This window comes from Felis catus, chromosome A1 (assembly GCF_018350175.1).
Source record: "Felis catus isolate Fca126 chromosome A1, F.catus_Fca126_mat1.0, whole genome shotgun sequence".
Taxonomy (NCBI): Eukaryota; Metazoa; Chordata; class Mammalia; order Carnivora; family Felidae; genus Felis; species Felis catus.
Window position 1 is genome coordinate 178,090,700 of NC_058368.1, and position 25,720 is coordinate 178,116,419.

Sequence of the window (25,720 nt, forward strand, 5' to 3'; positions counted from 1 at the left end):
AGATTTCAGTGTCCATAAATAAAGTTTATTAGAACACAGCCACGCTCACCCATTTGTATACCACCTACAGCTGCTTTCATGCTATAACGGCATAGTGGAATAGCTGAGACAGACTGTATGTGGCGCTCATTGCCACCTACTGCTGCTCAATGCATTATAAATTGCACTAATATAGTTATAATTCCATAGCGGCTAGAGTGTCATAGGTATCCCCATGACATGTACCTTTGATTATTACGAGTGCGTAACCATCATGTCAAAACAAGAGAAGATAAAAGCAGATTTCAAATGTCTAACTTCTAAGGCACAGTAGAGTTTGGATAATTTTGTTACTGAATTAGATGGCAGAGCAATGTGCTCTTCATGGCACTATAGCTGTCCTAGAAGACTATGTATTGACAGTATCAGACTAAGTATTCATGCCAGTATTCCTAACTCACAGGAAATCAAAAGTCCAAAAAAAGAAGAAAATTAAAACAGTGTATCTCCTCACGGTGGAATTTCCTCACAAAAAGAAAATGGGGCTGAGACCAAAGTTTTGAAGTGACTCATTTGTTAGCCAAGCAAGAAAAGTCATTTACCAATGGAGAATTAATTAAATCACCATTATTTTATTGTAGCAGCTGAAGTTGTATCTGCAGAGAAAATAAAGCTCAGACTACTAGCCTTTCAATGAGAACAATGCTCAAGCAATCGAAGACGTGAGAGCAACACGGAAAGTCCATTTTAAAGAAAGCAAATGATTTGGAAGTTCTCTTTAGTTCCTGACGAGCTGACAGACCTTACTGATTCTGCTCATACTGCTACCAATACTATCCACTTATTCCAGAAGTCAATGCTAAGTTTGAAACGACTAAAGACCTGCATGAAGAGTCTGTGTGGAACTACAGGCCAGAAATATTTTCAAAGAAACTGAGAAAACACTGTGCGCAACCTGAAGTGGTATCTGCTAAGATGTGTCACGAGTGGTGGTAAAAATACATGGAGCAGAAAAGGGCTTAATTGTACAAACTTAAAAAGCTTACAAAAAAAAATGTAAGAGTCTAAAACCTATGGTTCTTCATTGTATTATTCTTCAGTAGATACTTTGTAGTAAATTATTTGAGTCTACCCTGTGTTAATGAATAGGTGGTGTAAACAGTAGGCTTCAATTCACTTTGGTGAACTTATCTTCATTCAGTTCTGTGAATTTCTGTCAGAAATAGGAGCTGAAAGTCCTGACTTGCCCGCCCACCCCCTACCCACCACACACACAGTAGTTAAATAGCTTAGCAGAGGTAAAGTTTTACTGCAACTTTGTTTAGCTCAGGGCTGAGACTGACATTTTCTGAAGAGAAGAACCATTTTAAACCACCACTGTTGAATGTGAAGTGGCTTTGAAAATTAGCTTTTGCAGCAAACTTGATAATGTAATTTAATGAATTCACCCTAAAGTTACAAACTTGCCTAAAAGGCAAACAGTGCTCAGTACTTATATTATAAAACTTATAATGCAGCAAAGTCATTTCATAATAACTAAACACTGTTTCAATCACAACTAGTATTAAGCTGCTTTATATACTTTCCACACCATCAAAGTTAAAAGTGGCAAGATCTCTATTCTTGGGTATGTTTTCTGAGCGCCAACTATAGTTCCAGCAGCATTTTTCAGACCCTGATGCAAGTGCAAAGGAAATTTCCGTATTTTAAAATCCATTTAACTGAGCAATTGAGGAGCTTCCACCAAACCTTCAATTGGAAGGGACGAATCTGCAACACAATGACATTCTGAAAGGCAAACATCAAGAGCAGTTTGAACAGAGCTCTATAAATGCCTTCTAAGTGATGAATGTGCTTAATTAAAACCATGTTTATGGACTGATATCAATACTTGGCAGTACTTATCTGTGTGAAAAGACATTTTCAAAGACAGAATATAAAAAATTTCATTGCAGATCTGTAGTAACACATGAACATCAGCAATCAACTTGATGACAGAAATACTAACTTTGAACCCCAATTAGGTCAATTGTATTATCCCCAAAAGAATAATTTCATTCTTCTGAGTAGATGTGTATTACAAAATACTGCATTCAATTATTATACTGTCAGTTTCAACAATAAAATTTTGTGGAAATCTGTTTTCTCTCTTCTTATACATGTACTTACAAAATATCCTTGATTTAGCCTCTTGGCCTGCAAAACCCACAGTATTTACAATCTGGCCCTTTACAGAAAAAGTTTGCTGACCTCCGTTCTAGTTCATACAGTCTCCTACTGTAGCACTACCATATCGTTCTTTAGCTTTTTATTTACACATTTATGTCTCTCCGACTAAACTAGAAGTTACTTTGGTGCATGTGCATAAAACAAGTAGGTAGTACTAGGCCTCGTTTTACATTTAAGTATTTGCTCCATGCCTGCCGAGTGAATGGCTAAGAATCTCTAGAAGCAGGCAAGAGTTAGCATTCCTATGAATCATTCCTTCATGTTTCACAGTTAATTACAATCTGTCTCTCTCACCTGGAATTTTTTTTTTTAAAAAAGCTCCTAATCAACTTTCTAAAAATGCAATCTTTGCCCACTACTGTTATGAGACATCAAACAGGGCCAAGAAGAATCAAGAAATTATTTCAATTCATGCCTATTTCCACCTCTTGGCCTCTTCCCTAAGTTTGCTTTCCAGGCTTTCCAATTCTTTCTACGATTAATCTCTTTGACAGTGAAATAAACTACACTAAAAGGACATGCAGCACTATCTATCAATTATCATTGCTCAACTACACAAGCTCTGTAACACTGACATATATCTCCTGGTCTTTCATGGTTAATCGCTGTTATCAAATACTTACTGTTCCTTGTTCTAATAAAAGTTGACACTTGCTGAGACATTCTGGGCTGTCAATAAGTTCCAGGAGTGCTTTCTCAGCCTCTATTCTTTGCGTAAGATCAGTCCCTATGTAGAGGTGAGTACATAACACTTCCAATTCAGCCAAACTCTTGAGAAGAAAAAAGAAATTAACATTTTACTTGAGTGAAAAACAAAAATAAGGTAAATGTATTAATCACAGGACTTGAGGGATGCGAATACCATGCCTGTATTCATCAATTCAATAAATGTTTATGGGGCTACGGCTACCAACTAGGGGCACAGTGATGAACAAAAAAATCTCCTAACTCCAAATTATTTATTTATAAATTGATAGTGCTATGGTGGAAAAGTAACAGTATAGAAAGACAAGGACTTGCCTAATTGAAGGAGTATGAAAGCAGTAACAACTTTCAAATGTTACTGCCCAAAGTAGTAACATTTATCCTAAAAGGGTGAGCCAAACAAAAAAAGACTAGACAGCAGTCCAGGCCAAGAAATAGCCTGGACTATTTACCAGGGCCCAGAACAGAGCGTAATCATTTCAAGGCATTAAAAGGTCAATGTCACTGGTAGACAGCAAGGAGGAGATGCCAAAGGAAGCTAAAGACATAAGCAGGCGGGGATTATCAGGTGCAAGTGGCAGATGCCATGCCAATTACATTATTTCTCAAACTGCAAGAACTTCAATGGATCCATCCATAAAAAAGCAAAGATAATTATAAATATACACTGATCTGGGGCTTCTGAACTAATGACTCATAGTGCTGCAGGCAAACTGTCATGATTTTCAGGAACTATGACCTAACCCCATGTTTTTTCTAGCAGTGTAATAACTAGTTATCATGTTGTAGCCTACTACTTTATAGGCGCAAAGAATAATTCATTCTCTTTAGAAATATAATTTCATCTGAAGATATAAAACACATGGATAAAATCTAGAGGAAAATGAGATCAGCATTCCTTCCAGCTTAAAACAATTTTTGTTAAAGGCACTTGACAAAAACTACTTCACTTTTTTTTTAATTTTTTTAACGTTTATTTATTTTTGAGAGAGAGAGAGAGAGAGAGAGAGAGAGAGAGAGAGAGAGGGAGGGAGAGTGTGTGCGAGTGGGAGAGGGGCACAGAGAGAGGGAGACACAGAATCTGAAATAGGCTCCAGGCTCTGAGCTGTCAGCACAGAGCCTGACACGGGGTTTGAACCTGGAAACAGCAAGATCATGACTTAGGCCAAAGTCAGACGCTTAACTGACTCAGCCACCCAGGTGCCCCAAAACTACTTCACTTTGAACTTGAAATAGAATTAATTCTTTGGAGGACAAAAAAAAATAAAAAAATTAAATCAGTATCAGTAGTCATATGAAGGTAATAGGATATTCCTAAAGAAATGCCACTTTTTATCCTTTCTGGCCTGAATTTTTATGTGGCGGCCTTACAGCTACACTAGTCCAAACATTCTCTCAAATACATATATCTTTGGCTAACAGGAATACAGGCAAAACACTGAAATGAGACTTCCTCTAGCCCTTTAATTCTTTTTCCTTCTCTCTCCTTCTTAGCTCATTTATGGCATTTTCCACTTCCTATCCAGGTCAGAGCCCAACATCCCAGAATTGAGAATTTTCTGCTAGATTGAAAGTAAAAAAGAAAGGTTTCAAATGAATAAATGAAGATAAAGGACCTCCAATGCGCCACATTTTCCACATTTCCCCCAACTAGGCTGGCCCAGCAAGCCCTCAGAGTACTGCCCCATAATGCTCATAATATTAAAGTGTATAGAAAATTTATGGTTCATGAATACATACAAATATCCATATTTTCTCCAAGGGTAAAAAATACAAAAACAGAAAGAGCTACCTTTTTCTCTCTCTTGGCTCATGATCAACCTTAGAAGTCTTTTCCTTCATCTAATAAATTTGAAAGGCTGAATTTTAGAGCTGGTAATACCCAGAAAATTTAATGATAAACTGATCCTGCTGTCATGCATTCATCTAGGTCTAAGAGTCTTTGAAGAAGTAGACTTTGGATTCAAAAACAACTGGGCCAGAAATAGTGACCTAACTGTTTGAAAACAAAAGGCAGCAAAATAAGTGAGACTCAAACCGATCTTACGGATTTGTTTGGAAGATGAAATGAGTAAGGGTCACATAACTTCTGGCACATAGTACTCCTTATGAAGGCTAGTTGTTTATTAATATGACTTAATAATAATATTGTACTGGGTGGAACTGTATCCTTCTAAAAGATAGGTCTAGGGGCACCTGGGTGGCTCAGTCGGTTAAGCTTCTGACTTCGGCTCAGGTCATGATCTCAAGGTTTGTGAGTTCAAGCCTCCACATCAGGCTCTGTGCTGACAGCTCAGAGCCTGGAGCCTGCTTCGGATTCTGTGTGTCCTCCTGTCTCTGCCCCTCCCACGTTCATGCTCTGTTTCTCTCTGCCTCTCAATGATAAATAAATGTTTAAAAAAAAAAAAAAAAAAAAAAAAAAGGTCTAATTCCTAACCCCTAGTACCTTTGAATGTACCCTTATTTGGAAATAAAGGTCACTGCAAATCATTAAAGGTCACTGCAAATCCACCATCCTGGATTTAGGGAGGGCCCTAAGTCTAATGACTCATAAAAGAAAGGAGAGGTACTTGTGAGATGCAAAGACACAGAGAGACACCAGGGAGAAGGTCATGTGAAGAAGGAGGCAGAGGCTGGAATGATGAATCTACATGCCAAAGAACGCCAAGGATTGCCAGCAGCCATCACAGAGTAGGATAAAGGCATAGAGCAGTTTCTCCCTCAAGGCCTCCAGAAGGAACCAATACTACTGGCACATTAGTTTCAGACTTCTGACCTTCATAAGTCTAAGACAATAAATTTCTGTTGTTTTAACCCGCCCAGTTTGTGGTCATGTGTCACCACAGTACTAGGAAACTAATACAAATACAATATTGATCAAATCAATGGGACCTAAGTAAATATATCTGGAAAGATTCCAGAAAGTTCTGGAAATTATTTTGTCTGTTTTGCTATACTGATTTAGAGAACTTCAACACAAAGTAAGTCTGGAGCATACTTAAATAGTATTCATTTAAATCAACAATACTACAAATTACCCCTTTCTTTCCAAAGGTATTTCTGAGTATTAACTGAAAGGCTGTGCAAGATAAAATGGGAGAGGCTTAAACTTTCTCTTACAAAAGGCTAAAATAAAGGGGCAAAAAATTGAGTCATTCTTTCACTGTAATGATAATAATGAAACACATGGCAGGCATATCAAATCTTTTTAGAGAAAAGGATACATACCTAAAGACCCTTACCCTGGTGGAAAGGCATTATCTAAACATTTAAAACACTCACAATGTGGTGAATAATGACTGACCAAATAATCTTCTGATTAGCATTTGACTTTCCAGAGAATCTATAAAGAGAGACTTTTCCACAATGAATTAATAAATTTGCATCTTAGTTTTAAACACTGGGGCGCCTGAGTGGCTCAGTCAGTTAAGTATCCAACTCTTGGTTTCAGCTCAGGTCATGATCTCACGGTTTCGTGGGTCCAAGCTCTGGACCCACACTGATGGCGCAGAGCCTGCTTGGGATTCTCTCTCTCCCTCTTTCTCTGTCCCTCCCCTGCTCATGCTATCTCTCTCTCTCTCTCTCTCTCTCTCTCTCTCCTTCTCTCTCTCTCTCAAAAATAAATAAGCTTTAAAAAATTTTTAAGAACAGTGATGTCTACATATACGGTTAACATTAGAATGCCTCAGATAAATGGATTCTTTCTTGATTTGCTGACAAATCAGGTTTGAGTTATCAAAGCTCCTACAAGGCTTAATAGCAATACTAGAAGCCCATAAAAATAACTAATAGGCAGAACAAGTAGAATTGGACATCACTTAACTCCCAAACAATAACTATCAAATACAAACAGACAGCATCCAACTTCCATAGCCTAAGAAACAATAACATAATTCTGCCTATAATCTAAATAAGGATCTTCTACATTATTATGACCTCATCCCTGGCCTTTGTGCTTGACATATAATTAACCCCTAAGTGATGTGACTTCTTCTATTCCCGCACATGTATCTATCAATGGGTAGATAGTGAGAAAAACAAAAACAAAACCAGACAAAAAGAGTATATACTGGAAGGCATTATAGGAACAAAAAGCAGATGACAGGTTTCTGGCCAGGGAGGGAGGGAGAGCAGAACAGGATAGGGGAACAGTAAGAGGGATTACAAAGGAATAAAAAGAAACTTTTGGGGGTGATTGACATGTTCATTATCTTGATTTCAGTGATGATTTCACAAGTGTATACAGAAGTCAAAACTCCTGCACAACTTAAGTATGTGTAGTTTATTATTTTCCAATTATGTCGTACTATAAGCTGGGGGGGCGGGGGGGAGGGAAAAAGAATGAACCAGAAAAATTCTACCCCAATTGAATTTAAAACTCAATTACTTCTCTGTATCTTTCCTGCTATCTGGAATTAAGCTTCTTGATTACCATTAACAGAAAATACTTTCCTTTCCCACAAATCTTTGTTTCTTCTTCCCTTTACTACCTTTTCCTGAGCATACCTGAAAGCTTATTCCAGGGTCTCTAGAAACTCTTCCTTCTACAATATATTGGGTAGTATCTGTTTTTAGAGCTTTATAGTTTACAAAAGTATTCCCATTCTTTTATTTTTCAACCCATCCTGACAAACGGGCTCCTACAAAGTACATATTTTTAGCCCACCCATTTTAAGACAAAAAAACCAAGGCTGAGAGATCAAATATACATAAGTTGCTCAAGATCAAGTATAGCGTAAATGGTCAATTTTAAGCCAAATAAATACAAGTCTATATGCCTCAAGAACATGTTTTCTCCTTACCATCCTGGCACCTTGCCACCCTTTACTTTGGCCTGCAAGGAGATAAGCAGACGATGTCCTACTCCCTACTTTCAGCTCTGTCTGCTCATCATTTTTGTATCTACCAATTTCTCCCTCTTGGAAAATTCAGAAAGATGCTGAAAATAACCCCAAAATGTCAGAAACTGAATTGAACATACTTCCCACAGACTTCCACTTCAAGTGTCTGTTTTCAGTGGTTTCAAAGGTCTAGACTAGGATCTAGATTCATAACCTTGACGTTAACTTTGTCACTTCTTCCTCCTTAGTCCCTCCTGTATAGTTAAAGAGTTTGGCCTTACCCAAAGAAAAGTCTGGGCTTTACCCTCAGATTCTAGGAGGTAACCTATATTATATCTGATAGGCCTATTTTTGTTCAGGTGCAAGGGGCTGGAGGGTGCACAGTCCACAGTCTTACGTTGGGGGCTGGCCACATCAGAAAGACCAACTGTGTGTTTAAGGGTGGGGGCTTTGGATCACATGGTATTAGCCTAAAGACTGAGGTCAATCACATGGGCAATGAAAAGTCCATCGTGACCATGTAATGAAGCCCCAATAAAAAGTTCCCTGATTTGCAATACTCAAAGCATACTGTCACACATACAGGCTGGGAGCATAACACGTCCCAGTTAAAAGTAAAAGTTTTACTTTTAGGGGCGCCTGGGTGGCGCAGTCGGTTAAGCGTCCGACTTCAGCCAGGTCACTATCTCGCGGTCCGTGAGTTCGAGCCCCGCGTCAGGCTCTGGGCTGATGGCTCTGAGCCTGGAGCCTATTTCCGATTCTGTGTCTCCCTCTCTCTCTGCCCCTCCCCCGTTCATGCTCTGTCTCTCTCTGTCCCAAAAATAAATAAACGTTGAAAAAAAAAAATTAAAAAAAAAAAAAAAAGTTTTACTTTTAGGGACAGTAAAAGTTTTGTTTTGCAACCCTCCCAGACTCTGCCCCTTGCATCCCTTCTTTTAATCAATTTCAATCTGTGTACTTTCCCAGTAATAAACTGCATGCATATGACGGCCTTCAGTGAATTCTTTGAGTCGTTTTGATAAACTATCAAATCTGAGGGTAGTTCTAGGAAACTCTCAATATGTAGTCGGTGTCAGAAAGAAGTGAGGGCAGTCTTGCAAACTATATCCTTTAAGCTTGCAGTGTAGCTTATTTCTAGGATATACTAGTTTGTTATAAAATCTTAACAATTCTTTTTAACTACAGACTCAGACTCACCTCCACAGGATATTCATAGACAACAGAGCAATAGAACAGTATTTTCTAACTGTGGCCTTCAGTGCCCTGGATGTCTTCAGCAGCTTCTTTGGGAATGACAGTGGCAGCTTTGGAATCTGCCACCTACTTACCGACCCTAAGCAAATTATTTAATCCTTCAACACCTCGCATTTGAAACCACAGGTAGTAAGATCCACCTTCCAAAATAATTGTGAAGAGTAAGACCAAACAACAAAAAGCTTAACCCAATGCCTGACACACAACAGATTCACAATAAATTGTAAATAATCCCTTCAGTTACTGATAAATTATACAACACTATCTTGGACTTGCATCTACAGTTTCTCCCATTCAAGTCCATATTGCCAGGATGATCTTTCCCAAACCTCTTTTCCATCATGTTACCAGGACATTTACAAGAGTTCACAATCTCATTTAGATTAAATCAGGCAGCCTGGCTGCATAGTAAGAAGCATGGCCATAGTCCCTGCTTCTGGAACAATTCTGAAAGCAAAAAGATTGACAAACTGGGTACCCTAAATTTTTCCTCATGTCACTTCTTGATTCTCATCTCAATCCCTCTATTTTTTTATGTTTATTTATTTATTTATTTATTTGAGAGAGAGAAGGCAAACAGGGGAGGGGCAGAGAGAGAATCCCAAGCAAGCTTCATGCTATTACCGTGGAGACCGACACAGGGCTTGATCCCACGAACTGTAAGATTACGACCTGAGCCAAAATCAAGAGTCGGACACTTAACTGAGCCGCCCAGGCACTCCTCAATCTCTCTGTTCTATCTTCCTCACTCTGCTCCCAGCTCTATCTTTCCTCATTCTGCCTTCCTCCTCCCAATCTGGACTGTCTCTTCTCAGATGGTAACCCAGATCCATTGCTTCCTTTGGGACAGAGTACCCTAACTCACTTACAGCTTCCTAACCAGGATGCGTGTACCTTGAATGGTATGCCTGGGCTATTGATCCCCTTGCCCTCCAGGCTGCCAGGCTTTTGGCTATGAGCAATTTATGTCACTGAACCAGACCATTACCATTTTTTATGTATGCCATGATGTGAAAAAGATTGTGGAGAAGCGCCCTAACCTCACCTTACACAAGTCCACATCTTTACTCATCGCCCTAATGGCATAATTTTGGACCAGCTACCCTGGTGAGTAGGTGACAGTAAGATATCGACATGAAAGAATATAGAATTATGAGTTATTATGTCTATTCTAACTCTACAGCCTTGGGCAAGTCACAACGGTTCTAAGATTCAGTGTGTTCAAGAATAAAACGTATATATGTATATGTATACATGTAAGTGTATATATATATATATATATATATATGTATATATGCACACCTCTCAAATTAGTTGTGGGGCTCAAAATCTACAATAAGCATGTGAAAATTTAAAATGCTAGGTACCAGTTATCATTATTAATAAATGCTCCTGGAGTTAACTGGAGAACAATATGGTCTCATAAGCTGGCAATGCTTCAAACTGAGAAGTTTCAGAGTTTTTTTCTGGCTCCCAAAACTGTGATCTTTAATTGTCCATCTATACGTTCAAGCTGCTGTGAAATACATTCCTGGAAAACCAATATAGGTAGTTTTGGCATTAGCAGCTAATTTTTCCAACACTCTACCTGAATCTGAAGAAGTCTTCCGGGACTGAGTGATTTACTATTATGCATCATCTTCTACGTCTGAAAACTTCCAAACTTCCACCACAGTCTTTAATTTACCCTCAAGATTTACACCTGAACTATGAACACCTGATTACCTTTTTATAACCCCTAAGTCCTCCCTGCAAGATTTTTCCCATGAAAATTTCCCAGAGGGCATGTTTACCAAAATGGAAATAAATAACATTATGTTGACCTGGATGCCCTTAGAAGCCGCAAGGAGTCAAAAGGTAATGTGTGGGGCTCACTACTTCCTGGTCTATAAATCCTAGAGCTGTCAATTACCTGACAGGAGAGTGGCTGGTTGGAAAGAAAAGATCCTTTGGAAGAAATCAATAAATAAGAAATGAGCCAGTATGACCACAGGCGGTCCAATGAAGTCTACAAAAGGAACGTGTCACATACAGACACTGTCACCACATTATGAAGCTGACTACCCCTCCAAGGACATTGCTGCCATCCACAGCCTCCCCTTCTCGCTTTCCTTTTATATGAACTTTATGCTCCAGCCAGACCAAACTTCTTGCAGAGTGCCATGTTCTTCCACAATTCTTTGCCATCATTCACATGGTCATTTTGCCTCTATACTCTGCCCTTCCTCTTCACCGGGCTAGCTCCTACAATTATTTCAAGACCCACTCGATTGCAAGTTCCCTGAGAGTAGAAATCACAGTTTTGCTAGAGCTGTCTTCAGTGACTAGCAAAGCAGCAACTCAATAAATAAGTGGAAGAATGGAAGCTCAAAGAAACTCAAAGCATCCCCTCCGAGAACAGCTCTGCCTCACTACTTCTCTACACACACACACACACACACACACACCGGGTTGACGACCCATCTTCAATGTTCCCGTGGTATCCTGCGGTTAGTCTTACCATATCATTTTCACATGGACAGTAATTATCTGTAAATTCTATGAGGGCAGGGATGGTAAGATGCTTTATCCCAGAACTGTGCACAGTGCTTGGAGACACGGTTGGGAAGCTCTATGTTTGTTGAATGAATAACTGGATGCATATGCCAGTGCAGCCCGAGAATACGGGAGCCTTCCTACTCAAGCACGCGTCCGGTCCTTATCATCTCCACGCTCCTCGGGCACGCAGTCCCCGTTTCCTCCTCCAATAAGGCTCCCGCGAAGCACTCCTTCGCAACTCCCTACAGATACAGCTCCTGCCCGCTCTAGCCAATTAAAATCCAACCGCTGCCGCCGCTCCTGCGGCGAACCCCAGCCCCTTCGCGAGCTGCGTCCCAACCGTGTGAAGTCAGGCGATTGAGCGGCGGCCAGCGACGCGGTGGGAAGGCTGGCCCGGCCCGGCCGGGCTCCCCACCTGCCTGGGCGCCGCCAGAGCCGCCCTTCGCGCCGCGCCCCGAGCAACGAGTTCGGGCTCCCGCGCCTCAGGTCCTCAGCATCCGAACCTCCCCCGAAGGGCGAGCTCCGAACCTGGCCCTGCCCCTCCACCCGCCACCCCAAAGCTCGGGCCGTCCCCTCCTCGGGCCCGGGCCCGGGGTGTGCAGCCCAGGCCAGTGACCGAGTCTCCGACCGGGGCGGGGGCTGGGGCTACGAAGCCCCGTCAGCGGCCCCGCGGCCTCCGCCACGGTTCTCGGCCCTCAGTCTCCAGACCGCAGCGCCCCGCCGGGTTCCCGAGGCGGCGGAGCGGGGACCCGCGGTGCAGAGCGCACTAACCTGGAAGTGCAGCGCCATCTTCCCGGGAGGCGGCGCCGGCCGGCCGCCCCGAGCGCCCGAGGGGAGGGAGCAGAGGCGGGCGCCGCGGAAACCCCAGCCGCCCGCGGGGTCCCTGCGCCGCTGGTTTGCTCGCACGTTCGTCGCCTCCGCCTCGCGGCCCCTGCGTTTGAAGCGCTGGACGGGGCGGGGCCTGGCGGGGCGGGGAGGGGCGACGGAGACAGCGCGGGGGGCGGTCCGGAGGGGGCAGGGCCTGCCTGGGGAAGCTGGGAATCTCAACTGCCCCCCACACGGAAGTTTCAACCGCTGCTGCCACCTCAGGTGGGTCACGACCTCTGACATCTTTCCTTTGACACAACCATGGCAACCTAACTGTCAGCCGGGACCCCTGGCTCTCTTACATCTCCCACAAACTTTATGGATCCTTACGCCCTACAGCACAATTATTGCCCATGGCTTCAGATGCTCCCATCTCCACAACTGTTCTTGTCCCCTAACATCCACTTGCCAAGACACAATCAGCCATAACTTTGACTCCTTCATGTCAACTGCAGTCCTTGACCCCTGACTTCCAAAGCCCAACTTCCATTTACTTTTTAACTTTACTTGGCTTAAAATTAAACGCGTCTACATGGTGTTAAGTCAAAAAATTCTAGCTCACCTCTTACCACTTCTTGTCTATATTTCATTGAATATGGACTTGTATTTTACACCAAATGATTACATTAGAGTGAGAATTTATTTGAACAAAACTAGATCATAGTCCCTCCTTTCTGGTGCTCTTCATTTCTTCTTGAAGATTGACATTGGGGGCATTGTACTTTAGTGTGAAAAATTAATACTTCTTATAGTTCAGGTTTACTAGTGACAAGTTCATCTTTTCTTAACATGAATCTGTCTTTATTTCACCTATATTTTTATAGGATAGTTTTGCTGGGTATAGAATTCCATTTTGTCTTTAAAAAAATGTTCTCAGCATTAAAAAAAAAATGTCTTTCCCTTGATTTCTGGTTGCTGTTGTTTCTGTTGAGAAGTTAGCCATTAGTCTGATTGTTGTTCCTTTGTAGGTAATGCATGTCCTTCTTTCACCCCTAGCTGCTTTAACTTTTTTCTTTCTGTTCGGTCTTCAGCAGTTTGAGTATAATGTTAACTGTATGTGTTTATATTATCCTGTTTGGGATTCATAAGATTTCTTAAGTATTAATTCTGATATTTTTTATCAGTGTTTGAAAATTCTCAGTTTTTCCTTAAATATTGCTTCTGTTCCTTTCTCTTCTCCTTCTGGAACTCCAGTGACAGGTATATTAGACTTTTTTGAGTATTCCATATCTCTTATACTCTTTTCTGTATTTTTTGTATTTTTTTTCTCATTGTGCTTTTTAAAAAAAATGTTTATTTTGAGAGAGAGAATCCCAGGCAGTCTCCATACTGTCAGCACAGTGTCTGACATGGGGCTCAATCTCACAAACTGTGAGATCATGACCTGAGCAGAAATCGAGAGTCAGATGCTTAACCAACTGAGCCATAGAGGCGCCCCTCATTGTGCTTTAATCTGCATGTTTTTATTGACCTGTCACCCATTTAGGAGAAACTGTGTTCTGCTGCTACACACCCCTCTATTGAATTCTTAATTTGAGTTATAATATTTTCAATTCCAAAATTTTCATTTGAATTCCCCCCTTCCATACTTTAAACAGATTCTAAGGCTCTGGTGAAATTCTTTATCTTTCCTCTGTTTTCTTGAGCATTATAATCATATTATTTAAAGCCCCTATCAGATAACTCCAATATCTGAACCACCTATGGGTCCTCCTGGCTTTTGGTATTTGGTCCTATTTTTAAAGCATGCCTTACAATTTCTTATTGAATGTCAGACAATGTGGAAGAAAAAATGTAGAGGCTGTGGATGATAGCAGCTTTCTCTAAAGAGGATTAAGTTTTCTTATTGTAGATAGAATACAAGTGGATCACTTTAATCCTATTGAGACTTGGTTTTAGGATTTTATTTATTTATTTTTAATAAAATTATTTATTTTGAGAGAGAGAGCATGTGAGCTTGAGTGAGGGAGGGGTAGAGAGAGAGAGGTAGAGAGAGAATCCCAAGCAGGCTCTGCCTTGCCAGCACAGAGCAAGATATGGGGCTCAAACTCATGAACCTTGAGATCATGACCTGAGCTGAAATCAAGAATCAGATGCTTAACCCACTGAGCCACCCAGGCGCCCCTGTTTTAGGCTTTTAAATTCAACTTTATTTCAGTCTTGCCCTTATTCCTAGGTCATGGTTCTTACTAGATCTTACTATATCTTAGAGGCCTGAATGTTTGCCTAGACCCCTTCACCTCCTGGGGCTCGAACTCTAATCCCCATTTCCCCAACACTGTAAAGCTGCTAAAACCTCTGTTCAACTCTTTAGGTGCTTCTGTTCTGCTGAGTTTCTTAAAGTCTTTCATGTGCATGTGCCTCTTAAGAATTTACTGATGATTTAAGGGGAATTTGTACACAGATTTTTGGGGCTCACATCTCTGTAATTTTCTCCTCTCTCGAATTGTGCTCTTCAAATCCCAGCTGCTTTTGTTCCTAAACTCTCATCTCTGCTTCTAGCCTACTGAGACTGCTACTGTCTGTTTAGCTCTTTTACTCATGCACCAATTCAAACTGCCCTGGGGGTGGGAACTGACCTGAATGTGGATTTTGCCCGTTAGCGCTTTCAGGCTCTCAAGGGTTTCAGTTTATTGGTTGTTCTCTAGTGCCTTCAAGCAGTAGTTACGTGTGTGTATGTGGGTGTATAGTTGTTAATACACATTAAATTATTGTCAAATTTATATGTAGTTGTTATATATGTAATATATTAACATAGTTGTTAAATGTATGTGTATGTGTGTATATACATATACATATATATATTTGTCCTGTTTTTATAATTGATCTAAGTGGGAGGTCTAATTCAATATAAACTACTCCATTATGACCAGACTTTTTGCATCTTCCATTTTTCACCCTAGATTTTCATAGTTCATTCACAGTGCACGAGTCCTCATCCCATAGACCAACTCCTAAACTTGAAAATGTTTGATACCCTCATCCTGCCATTTTTGACTCTTATATCCCAAAGTTTTTGATTCCTATATTATAACTTCTATTTCCATGCTTTAAGACTTTTGATATGTGAGTCTCATTTGTGACTCCCACATCGCTAGCACCAGTGTTGATTTCTGACCTGCCTATTGCATCTGCCGTACAATACTCCATTATTTTAACTGCCTATTGCCTTTGTCTAACTTCTGGATCCCAACCACATTTTTAAGCTATTGTTTTAAAGTAGTATTTCTGTTACCTCAATTTTAAATTTAGGGGAAGAACAATTACTTGAGATTTGATCATTTGGCTTTTTATCCCCCCCATAACAGAATATCCTTGGCACAAATATAAAATTGTGATAAGAACAGCAGCTGACTATTCTGTGGATTTACTAGGTAACTCTGAAAATGAAAAGCCAATTATTTTTTCCCTTTAAATTTGAGTGACCACTTAAGATTTCTGTTTATAATGAACTCTCCCTTCTGTGTTTTTCTGTCAACAAAATTTGCATATAACTTCATATATTTTAATCCATTAATAAAATTTAAGATAGAATTGTGTCACGACAGCTACCAAAACTAGCCCAAAAGATGCTCCTCCAGGATGTCATATAATTCATTTCTATCACAAAACTCAAAAGAGGAACACTTAGAGCTCTTAGAAATTAAAAAAGTATCTTCCTCTGTGGCAACTAGCTTCTAAAAAAAAACAAAAACAAAAACAGATGGATCTTTGATCTTTGTATCTTTTCAGGAAATTCAATTAACATTTGTAATTCTGGCATCTTAGAAAATTCACCTAACATCTCTGAGTTTTGATTTATTATTTCTAAGATGAAGATAACAGTAAGTCTGTAATTCAAAGATTTTGTAAGAAGTAACATTGAGATGGGGTGCCTGGGTGGCTCAGTCGGTTAAACATCTGACTTCTGCTCAGGTCACGATTTCACAGTTTGTGAGTTTCAGCCCTACATTGGGCTCTGTGCTGACATCTCAGAGCCTGGAGCCTGTTTCCTATTCTGTGTCTCCCCCTTTCTCTCTGCCCCTCCCTGGCTCTCACTGTGTTCTCTCAAAAATAAATAAACGTTAAAGAAAAAAAGAAAGAAGTAACGTTGAGATGAAACAGTAGAGCACAGTGGTTAGGAAAACAGACACTGGAGCCAAACAACCTAGGTTTGGAAGACAGCTGTTTCACTTACTAGCTGTAAACTTGGTGAAGTCACTTAACCTCTCTACACCTATATTTCCTCATCTGTAAAATGGAGACTAACCATATCTATTTCATAGGTTGCTGTGATGATTAAATGAATTCACATATATGAAGTACTTAGTGCTTGGCAGATAACAAGTGCTATAAAAATACTAAGTGTTATTATCAAATAAATCCATATCATTCTCTGAATGTCATATTTAAAATGATATTCTTAATGAAATGGATTATAATTTTAATCAAACAGAATAAGTTATTCCAAAATATTTTAGTTTATTAATTTACAATTAAGCTAGATACGTCCTCATTGTCTCCCCTACTCTACCAAGCTTTTCTATCCTGGAGGATATTGAAAGGCTGTGACATTACCTCCATTAACAGCATTTTGGGGCACCTTGGTAGCTCTGTTGGTTGAGCTTCCAACTTTGGCTCAGGTCATGACCTCACCATTCATGAGTCCCAGCCCCACGCCTGGCTCACTGCTGTCTGCACAGAGCCTGCTTAGGATCCTCTGCTCCTCCCCCACTTTCACTCTCTCAAAAATAAATGAACATTAAAAATAAAATAAAATAAAATAAAATAAAATAAAATAAAATAAAATAAAATAAATAAAATATAAATAAAATAAAAACAGCATTTCTGTTTCCTGTTTCCATAACAGGACTTATGTGGGACTAAACTATGAGACTGAAACTTCAAAATATCTAACTAAAATTCTCACTTTATCTATACTTAAAATGTAAAATGTATGATCAATTATTTGCTTTAGTAGCACATATAAACAAAAAATAAGAAACAATAGTACACACTTCCCTTAACTTATTCTACAAATGTAATTTTATTAAACACACTTAATAAGATATTTAATACCTCAGTAAGTTTTGGGAATCCAGCAAAAGGTAGACAGATGAGAGAAACAGGAGAATGCATCTAAAAAATTCAAATTTATCTAAAACCCCTCCAAAACACAACAGCTGTATAAAATATGTATATTGTATATATATTTTTCATATTGGTTGATTTAAACTATATTTTTATTTTCTCAACTCATTTAACCTTAAACTCCCATTTATTTAAATATTCAGTATGAAACCAGAGAAACAAAAAACGTTTCTTCTCCTCTGGTGAAATAAGTGAGTTATTGTACAATATTTATTATTACATATATACTAAAAACTATACACATTTTTTCTCAAATTATTTTACACTTTTAACATACTGGCAATAATAAAAGTACACTGCTATGTATTAATAATGCTGTTATTTTGACAAATAAAAACTAATATTTCTCATTTTGTATATTGCCTTATGTTGCATATTAGTTCTTCCACATAAAAATAAATACTTTAAAGCATTGATTACATCAAGAAGATAGCAATATTATGTTAACTCTGTATTCCTAAAGTTACCCCCCAGCAGGATCACAGTAAAATGTCACCTGACATGTAGTGCTATTGGATAAATAAAGTAGTATGCCCATTCTGGAAAGCAATTTGCAACATATATCAAGAATCTTGAAAATGTTTGTCATCTTCCCCCAACTTGTAGAAAGAGATTCTAAGAAAATAACCTAAACTGTGCATGCACACACAAAAGTTTTATAAGTGAAGGTACTTATTAAAGCATGATTTATAATAGGGAAAAGCTGAAAACATTAAGTAAATTATGGTATAGCATGTGGCAGAATCCTATAGAGTCATTGAAGATTATGTTTATGGAGAGTTTTGTAAAAATATGGAAAATGCTGTGTTAAGAGGTTAAGTGTGAAAGGCAAAATGGAATGGTACGTCGTTTCAGTCAAATGAAAAAAGGCATAGAAAAAAGTAATGGAACATAGCACAAACAAATGTGAACAGTGCTGTCTTATGAATGGTGGAATTAACAGGTGATTTTTTTTCATGTTTCTGTATTTTCAAGATTTTCTAAAATGCACATTATTCATTTTTATAACCAGAGAAAAACTTATGATGTAAGGAAAAATCAGACTTAAACAGATTACTGTTAACGCTCGCTAAAGAAGCACTTATTAAAGAAGTGTTTGTGGGAGCTGTATATGTGGGTAAAAGGCCATTTAGAAAAGGTGAGTTTGACCAGACAGACTCTATTGCTACAAATCTTTTTCAGTATAAGGGAAAATGGGGGGGGGGAGTGCAATTTTTAAAAATAATGCAGTCTTAAATTGAAATGGAGAATATAAGATGTGTAGACTCTAGGAGAATAGGGCAGAAAAAAAGAGCTATCACTGGCCATAGCCCATTTTATGCACATGGCTACTTCTCAGAAATAGACATTTCCCCATTTCCAGTGCTCTCTTCTAAAAGGTTTCTATAAAATACATTTTGTCCTTATCAGTGAAAGCAATCCTGTTTAATTGTTTTTAGAGTGAAATTAATTTGGACTAAAATATAAAATTAGATCCCTCACATACTAATATTACTTTGAGTGGGCAAAAGCTATACCATCTCTTGAAACCCTAAGTCCTTTCATTAAGGGTCAACATTTTCCTTTTGCCAAGAGTTATGTTTTAAATTTACCATGAGGATACCCAGCTGACGAGGCAAATCTCTTACTATACGGAAAAATGAAAGAGCCTAAGAATAGCTCAAGAAAAACCAAGTGGTCAACTTTTCTTTCTCCTTTCTTCTGCCTCACGTCTCCCCGGCCCCAACACACATTCATGCCATTCCCAAGATTAGGTTATGCCATGCTGAGGGGTTTAGGGAAGATCAATCAATACTGACTCCCACATTTAGTCCTTTCCAATTGTAACAACTTATTTTAAAAGGGTATCTCTATCATTTTTTTCCTGATTATAAAAGAAATCCAGGATTTTTGTATAATATTTAGTGGTACATAATTGCATACAATCACAAGGAAAGTTGCCAAGAAAGGCAACTGCTGAAAAATAAACTATCTTAATGTAACATGTCCTTCCATGCCTCCATCTCTGCACATACATATATGGGCAAAAATTTTTTTTCTTTCATACAAAGGAGATCATGCTATGTATAATGCCAGTTTGTACCTTGATTTTTCTGCTTAACGATGTATTTTAGACATCTTTCATGTCAGTATTATAGATCTACCTCATTTCTTTTTAAGAACTCCTTAATATTTCAATGTATGTAAATGTCATCATTTATTTAATCATTCCTCTACTGAGAGAAATTTAGGTTTGTCTACTCTTTTTCACTATTAAAAACAAAGCATATAGTAGCAGTGTGAAATGAATTATCAGTATTCTCTATAACTAGGAGAGGTAGAAAAGATAAAAGTTTGTTCTTGGGGCATATAAAATACCATTCCTAAAAAAGCTTTCCCAGGTTGGCTTCTATACAGAAGCTGACCACATAGTTTACTGTTCATCCAGAACACATTTTTTTATAGAGTTGATTTATTTATTTTGAGGGAGAGAGAGTGTGCACAAGCAGGGAAGGGGCAGAGAGAAAGAGAGAGAGAGAGAGAGAGAATCCCAAGCAGGTTCTGCACTGTCAATCCAGAGCCTGATGCAGGGCTCAAACTCACAAACAGAACTCACAAACCATGAGATCATGGCCTGGGCTGAAACCAAGAATCAGGTGCTTAACTGACTGAGCCACCCAAGCGCCCCCACCCAAAACACTTTTGAGAGTATTAATGCATACTCTGGGCTAGTCTTAATACCAGCTAATAGTGTGGAGCAAGGTCCACACCTGCTATTACAAAAGAAGGTTGGGGGAGCCACTATGGGACAAGCAAGGTGAAAGGGACTTTTGTGTAGGAGGGCTGGTTGATAAGGGTATCAGACCCTGAATGGGGTGAAGAGAGTGACTATGCATGAGGGTGCTCTGGTCCTTGTTAGGGTGTCAGAGACTGAGCAGGGGAGGAAGGTGTCCATGCGGAGTTTTATTGTAGAGTTGTAGAGTTTTGGAGCCCAACTGGGATGAAGAGGGTATCCATACATTGCAGGGTTGGAGGACTTTAGAGTTTAACAGATCTAAGACAAGCATCCATGCAGGGGTCGGGGAGAGGCTAGCTAGGTGTGGGGAGTCAGAGCCTAAGCAGGTGAGGAGGGTTTTCTTGTAGAGTGGTGCCCTGATAGCAAGTGTCAGAGCCCAAATAGGGGAAAAAGATATCTACCCAGGGGAGGAGTGGGCAATGGAGTTGGGAAACTGGTTACATTAGGGAATTGATAAATAAATATATTAAGAATAGTGGGGGCACCTGGGTGCCTCAGTCTGTTAAGCATCTGACTCTTGATTTAGGCTCAAGTCCTGACCTCAGAGTCCTGATATCAAGCCCTGCATTGGAGCCTGGCATTTTCTCTCTCTGTCTCTGTCTCTCTCTTTCTCTCCCTCTGCCCCTTAACCCCAATCCTCATGTGCACATGAGCATGCTCTCTCTCTCAAATAAATAAATAAAAACAAAACAAAAAAGAATAGTGGAAGCCAAATTTCTCGCTGTGGGAAAAGAGAGTTGCAAATACGGAAAGGGGGATAACTAGATTGAGCCCTGTGGTGTTGGATTGGAACTATCAGTGACAATCCATGGTTTTCAATATATAGAGATAAATCTAGAAATAAATTTAGATGTGTGTGTGTGTGTGTGTGTGTGTGTGTGTGTGTGTCCCACATATATCCCTACTGAGAATACCTGAGATCAGTAACACTCGAATAGCAATGGGCACACAATAACATCCAACAGTATTTGGCTTCTAAGTACTATTTTCCACTTACAGGAACCAGGGCTCCTTGGAGAAATGGCTGATTCCTTATTAAGGCATGTAAGTACAAGATAAATCTGTAACATTTTGTGGTGCCAGAAAGTAAGGAAATCCTCAAAGAATGAAGGGGGCACGTCAAAAGGACACAGAGCCAACTTAAAGGGGCTTCCATTTGCCAAATATAGAACAATTCAGGCATCAGAAATAAATGATGATAGTAATAGATTATAACTCATTGAATAAAATAAGAAAACTTTAATAATATACTAATATTAGTCCATATTAATATAAGTAAATAAATGAATAAGTTGAAAGTTTACATAATCTCATGGTATTTCCTCACAAAACACTAATTAATTACAAAGTAAAAAAGAGTAACTTTTCAGCCCAGAAGTCTTTCATCCACCACCTTTAATTGAGTGATTAATGTGGATATCACTAATAATGAGATAAATCTAAATCATGTGCCATTTCACAGAATGTAATAGGATGAACACAATACCATCTTTGTAATAGTTTTGCAGACGGTGCATACCCTGAGTCTAATTGTGAGGAAACATTAGACAAACTCAAATTTAGAGCCATTCTCTAAAATAAGTGGCCTGTAATCGCCACAAGTGCCACTGTGATGAAAGTCAGATCTTTCAACTCCCTGGTTAAATTTATTACTAATTTATTGTGTCTGATGCTATTATAAAGGGGATTATTTTCTTAACTTTTCTCTGATAATCTGTTGTTAGTGTATAGGAATAGAACTGATCTTTGTATATTAATTTTGAATCCTGAAACTTTACTGAATTCATTTATTAGTTCGAATAGTTTTTTGGTGGAGTGTTTAGGGTTTTCTATATATAATATGTCATCTGCAAATAGAGAGTATTACTTCTTCCTTTCTGATTTGGATACCTTTTATTTCTCTTTCTTGCCTAATTGCTCTGGCTAGGACTTCCTGTACCATGTGGAAGAAAAGTGATGAAAATGGCCATCCTTATTCCTGAAGCTTTCAGCTTTTCACCATTGAGTATGATGTTAGCTGTAGGCTTGTCATATATGGCCTTTGTTATGTTGAGGTACATTCTCTCTATCCCTAGTTTATGGGATTTTCTATAATGAAAGGATGCTAAATTTTGTCAAATGCTTTACCTGCATCTACTGAGGTGATCATATAATTTCTATCATTCATTTTGTTAATATGGTATATTATATTTATGGATTTGCATATATTGAACCATCCTTGCATTCCTGGAATAAATCCCACTTGCTCATGTTTGATTCTTGTAATGTGTTGTTGAATTCAGATTGCTGATATTTTGTTAAGGAGTTTTGTATCTATGTTCATTAGAGATACTGGCCTGTAATTTTCCTTTCTTGTGGCATGTTTGTCTGGCTATAGCATCAGGGTAATGCTGATCTCATAAAAGGACTTTGAAAGTGTTCCTTCCTCTTTTAGTTTTTGGAAGAGTCTGAGATGGATTGACATTAATTCTTCTTTAAATGTTTATTATATTTCACCAGTGAAGTGATCTGGTCCTGGGCTTTTCTTTGTTGGGGCATTTTTGGTTACTGATTCAATCTCCTTACTAGTGAATAGTCTGTTCAGATTTTCTATGTCTTCATGATTCATTCTTGGAAGGTTGTATGTTTCTAGGAATTTAGCCTTTAATCTTTAAAGATTATCTAACTTATTGGCATACAGTTATTCACAGTAGTTTCTTATGATCCTTTTTATTTCTATGCTATCAGTTGAAAGGTCTTCTCTTTTATTTCTGATTTTAATTATTTGGTCTTCTCTCTCTCTCTCTCTCTCTTTCTTAGCTAGTCTAGCTAAAGATTTGTTAATTTTGCTTATCTTTTCAAAAAAACTACCTCTCAGTTTCATTGATATTTTCTATTGTTTTTTTAGTCTCTATTTCTCGTCTTTATTATTTCCTTCTTTATACTAACTTTGGGCATAGTTTGTTCTTTTTTTTAGTTCCTTGAAGTGTAAAATTAGTTTGTTTATTGAGATATTTCTTTTTTCCATAATGTAGGCATTTATTGCTATAAACTTCCATCTTAGAACTCCTTTTGCTACCTGTAAATTTGGGTATGTTGTGTTTCCATTTTCATTTGTCTCAAGATGTTTTTAAATTGTTTTTTAATTTCTTCTTTGACCCATTGGTTGTTCAGGAGTGTGTTATTTAATCTCCATGTATTTGTGAAATTTCCAGTTTTCTTCTTATAATTAATTTCTAGTTTCATAGCATTGTGGTCAGAAAAGATGCCTGATATGATTTCAGTCTTCTCAAATTTATTAAGATGTGTTTTGTGACCTAATGTATAGTATATCCTGGAGAATGTTCCATACGTGCTTAAGAAGAATGTGTATTCTGCTGCTGTTGGATGGAATGTTCTGTATGTGTTGGTTAGGTCCATCCAGTCTAACGTGTAGTTTAAGTCCAATATTTCCTTATTGATTTTCTGTCTGGATGATCTATTCATTATTGAAAGTGGGGTATCCAAGTCCCCTACTATTATTGTATTGCTTTGTATTGTATTGTATTGTATTGTATTGTATTCCAGAATAATTCTTTACAAATTCCAGTCTACAAACATAGAATGAATGCTAGAATTAGAACATCACTATTGTGTAACCCCTAACAAAGAATTGATTCAGGCACTAATCTTCAGTTGGTTGAGATTATTAGTTGAAAGATGATGGAGAGCTTTATCACAGTGGGATCAGGCTTTTGCCTCCTGAAACAATTGACCAGTATTAGCCTTATTGACTATAGGGCGACCAGACCTGGTGTGCCTTCTACTGTGATGTGAGAGGCTGTCCACAGCACCCCTCTGGAGGGCTCTTGCCCAAAATGCCAAACCTGAATCTAAATAAGTCTCCAGAGAAAACATCCTCTTATATGAAATATAGAACAGAAAAAAGTTAAATGTCCACCCCCACTCCCAGGGAAGCCCATAGACAAATCCATACACGTAGTGTTTTATATAAACAAATCACCTGGTTTCTGCAATAAGCCAATGACATAAAAAATAAGGATGGGTGAGAGTACTTTTCTAGATTAGAGAGATTTGAGAGACCAAATAACCAACTGTAATGTGTAGACTGTGTTTGGAGCCTCATTTTTATTTTTATTTATTTAATTTTTTGGAGCCTAATTTTTAGCAACTAATTATAAAAGGACGTTTTTGAAGACATTTGGGGAAATGTGGCTATGGACTGGATGGTAGATGATACCAAAGAAATATCATTAACTTTTTTAGGTATGATAAAGGCACTGTGATTATGTATGAAAGTGTCATATATTCTATAGATTCATACTGGGGTGAAATGACACGAAAGCTGGGATAGCTTTTAGATATTTCAGCAAAGAAAGAAGAAAAATAAAAAAGAGATGGACAAATCAATGTGGTGAAATGTTGGTAATTATTGAATCTGGGTAATGTGTATATACGGCTTTATTATACTATTCTCCCTACTTTTGATGATGCTAGAAAATTCTTACAATAAAAATCAGTAACCCTTCAATGACTTCATGGCTTATTGTGAGAAACCTCAACACTGTACTCTGAATTTAGGGTCCTTTTATCTAGCCCAATCCTTCTCTTCCAGATTTACCTATTACTACTCCCACTCACTCCCTCTGTACTGTTATAGTGAGTGATTTGCATAACATGATTGTCCCCCCTGCTTTGCATACAGTGTTTCTTCCACTTAAATGCTCTCTCCACCCATTATTCTGAGAAGAATGCCCTAGAGGTATGGTTTAAAAAACTGATAACTACTATTTATTGACTGCCTACTCTGGGCATGGCAATGCACTAGGTGATTGACATGCATTCATTATTAAACAGTCCTGAGATGTTCCTGAGAAGGTGAGACAACAGGGTCAAAGAGGTGAAGTAATTTGCTCACAGTCTTTTTCATTCTGAAACGTATTATGCTATTTATTTATTTATTTGCTTGTTTAACTATATCAGTGGCTGTCAAACTTTAGGGTAAATTGGGGTCATCTTGAACAATTGTTTTAAAAGACAGATTTGTGAGGCACACTGCTTATATCCTGGATCCTTTTTGGTTACAGTTGGGTCCTCCAGTTGGTCATTTCACCAGGGTGTCAAGATGATCCTGTGACTGTGATCTCTGAGCCACACTTTGAGAAACACTACATTACCCCTTGCATCATTTTTCTCTATCACCATGTGCAGACTTCTAAGTCGTATTGATGAGATTATACATGTGAAATGATTTTGTAAATCTAATACCTTGAATACGCAAATTTTTATGTTACCTAACATAACAGTGGAAGCATTTTAATATTTCAAACTTAAATGACAAAATGTGATCTGGAAGAAAGAATTCATTAGCACTGTCAACAAATATATTGACTGTGTGGACTGTGCAAATAACTCCCAAACC

The 25,720-nt window shown here is 38.5% G+C and overlaps 1 protein-coding gene and 1 long non-coding RNA gene across 10 annotated transcripts in view; one reads left to right on the plus strand and one right to left on the minus strand.

The window, feature by feature from the left end:
* Positions 1 to 12,485, minus strand: part of RANBP17 (RAN binding protein 17) — a 334,560-nt gene extending 322,075 nt beyond the window's left edge. For 3 of the 9 annotated variants that reach the window (XM_045035623.1, XM_045035631.1, XM_045035620.1), the window contains exons 1-2: positions 12,318 to 12,478; positions 2,832 to 2,978 (exon numbers count right to left, since the gene is read on the minus strand). In XM_045035623.1, coding sequence (XP_044891558.1) covers positions 2,832 to 2,978; positions 12,318 to 12,335 — 165 coding nt within the window. In that variant the 5' untranslated portion in view covers positions 12,336 to 12,478. Of the gene's footprint in view, positions 1 to 2,831; positions 2,979 to 11,508; positions 12,045 to 12,317 lie in introns of those variants that run through there. The other 6 variants (XM_045035636.1, XM_045035616.1, XM_045035634.1 and 3 more) reach the window with 5 other exon arrangements.
* A 47-nt stretch (positions 12,486 to 12,532) lies between these two features.
* The window catches only part of LOC111561905, a 68,318-nt gene continuing 55,130 nt past the window's right edge, over positions 12,533 to 25,720 (plus strand). Inside the window, exons 1-2 of the long non-coding RNA XR_006584225.1 lie at positions 12,533 to 12,635; positions 21,319 to 21,363. This is a non-coding gene — a long non-coding RNA (uncharacterized LOC111561905). The remainder of the gene's footprint in view (positions 12,636 to 21,318; positions 21,364 to 25,720) is intronic.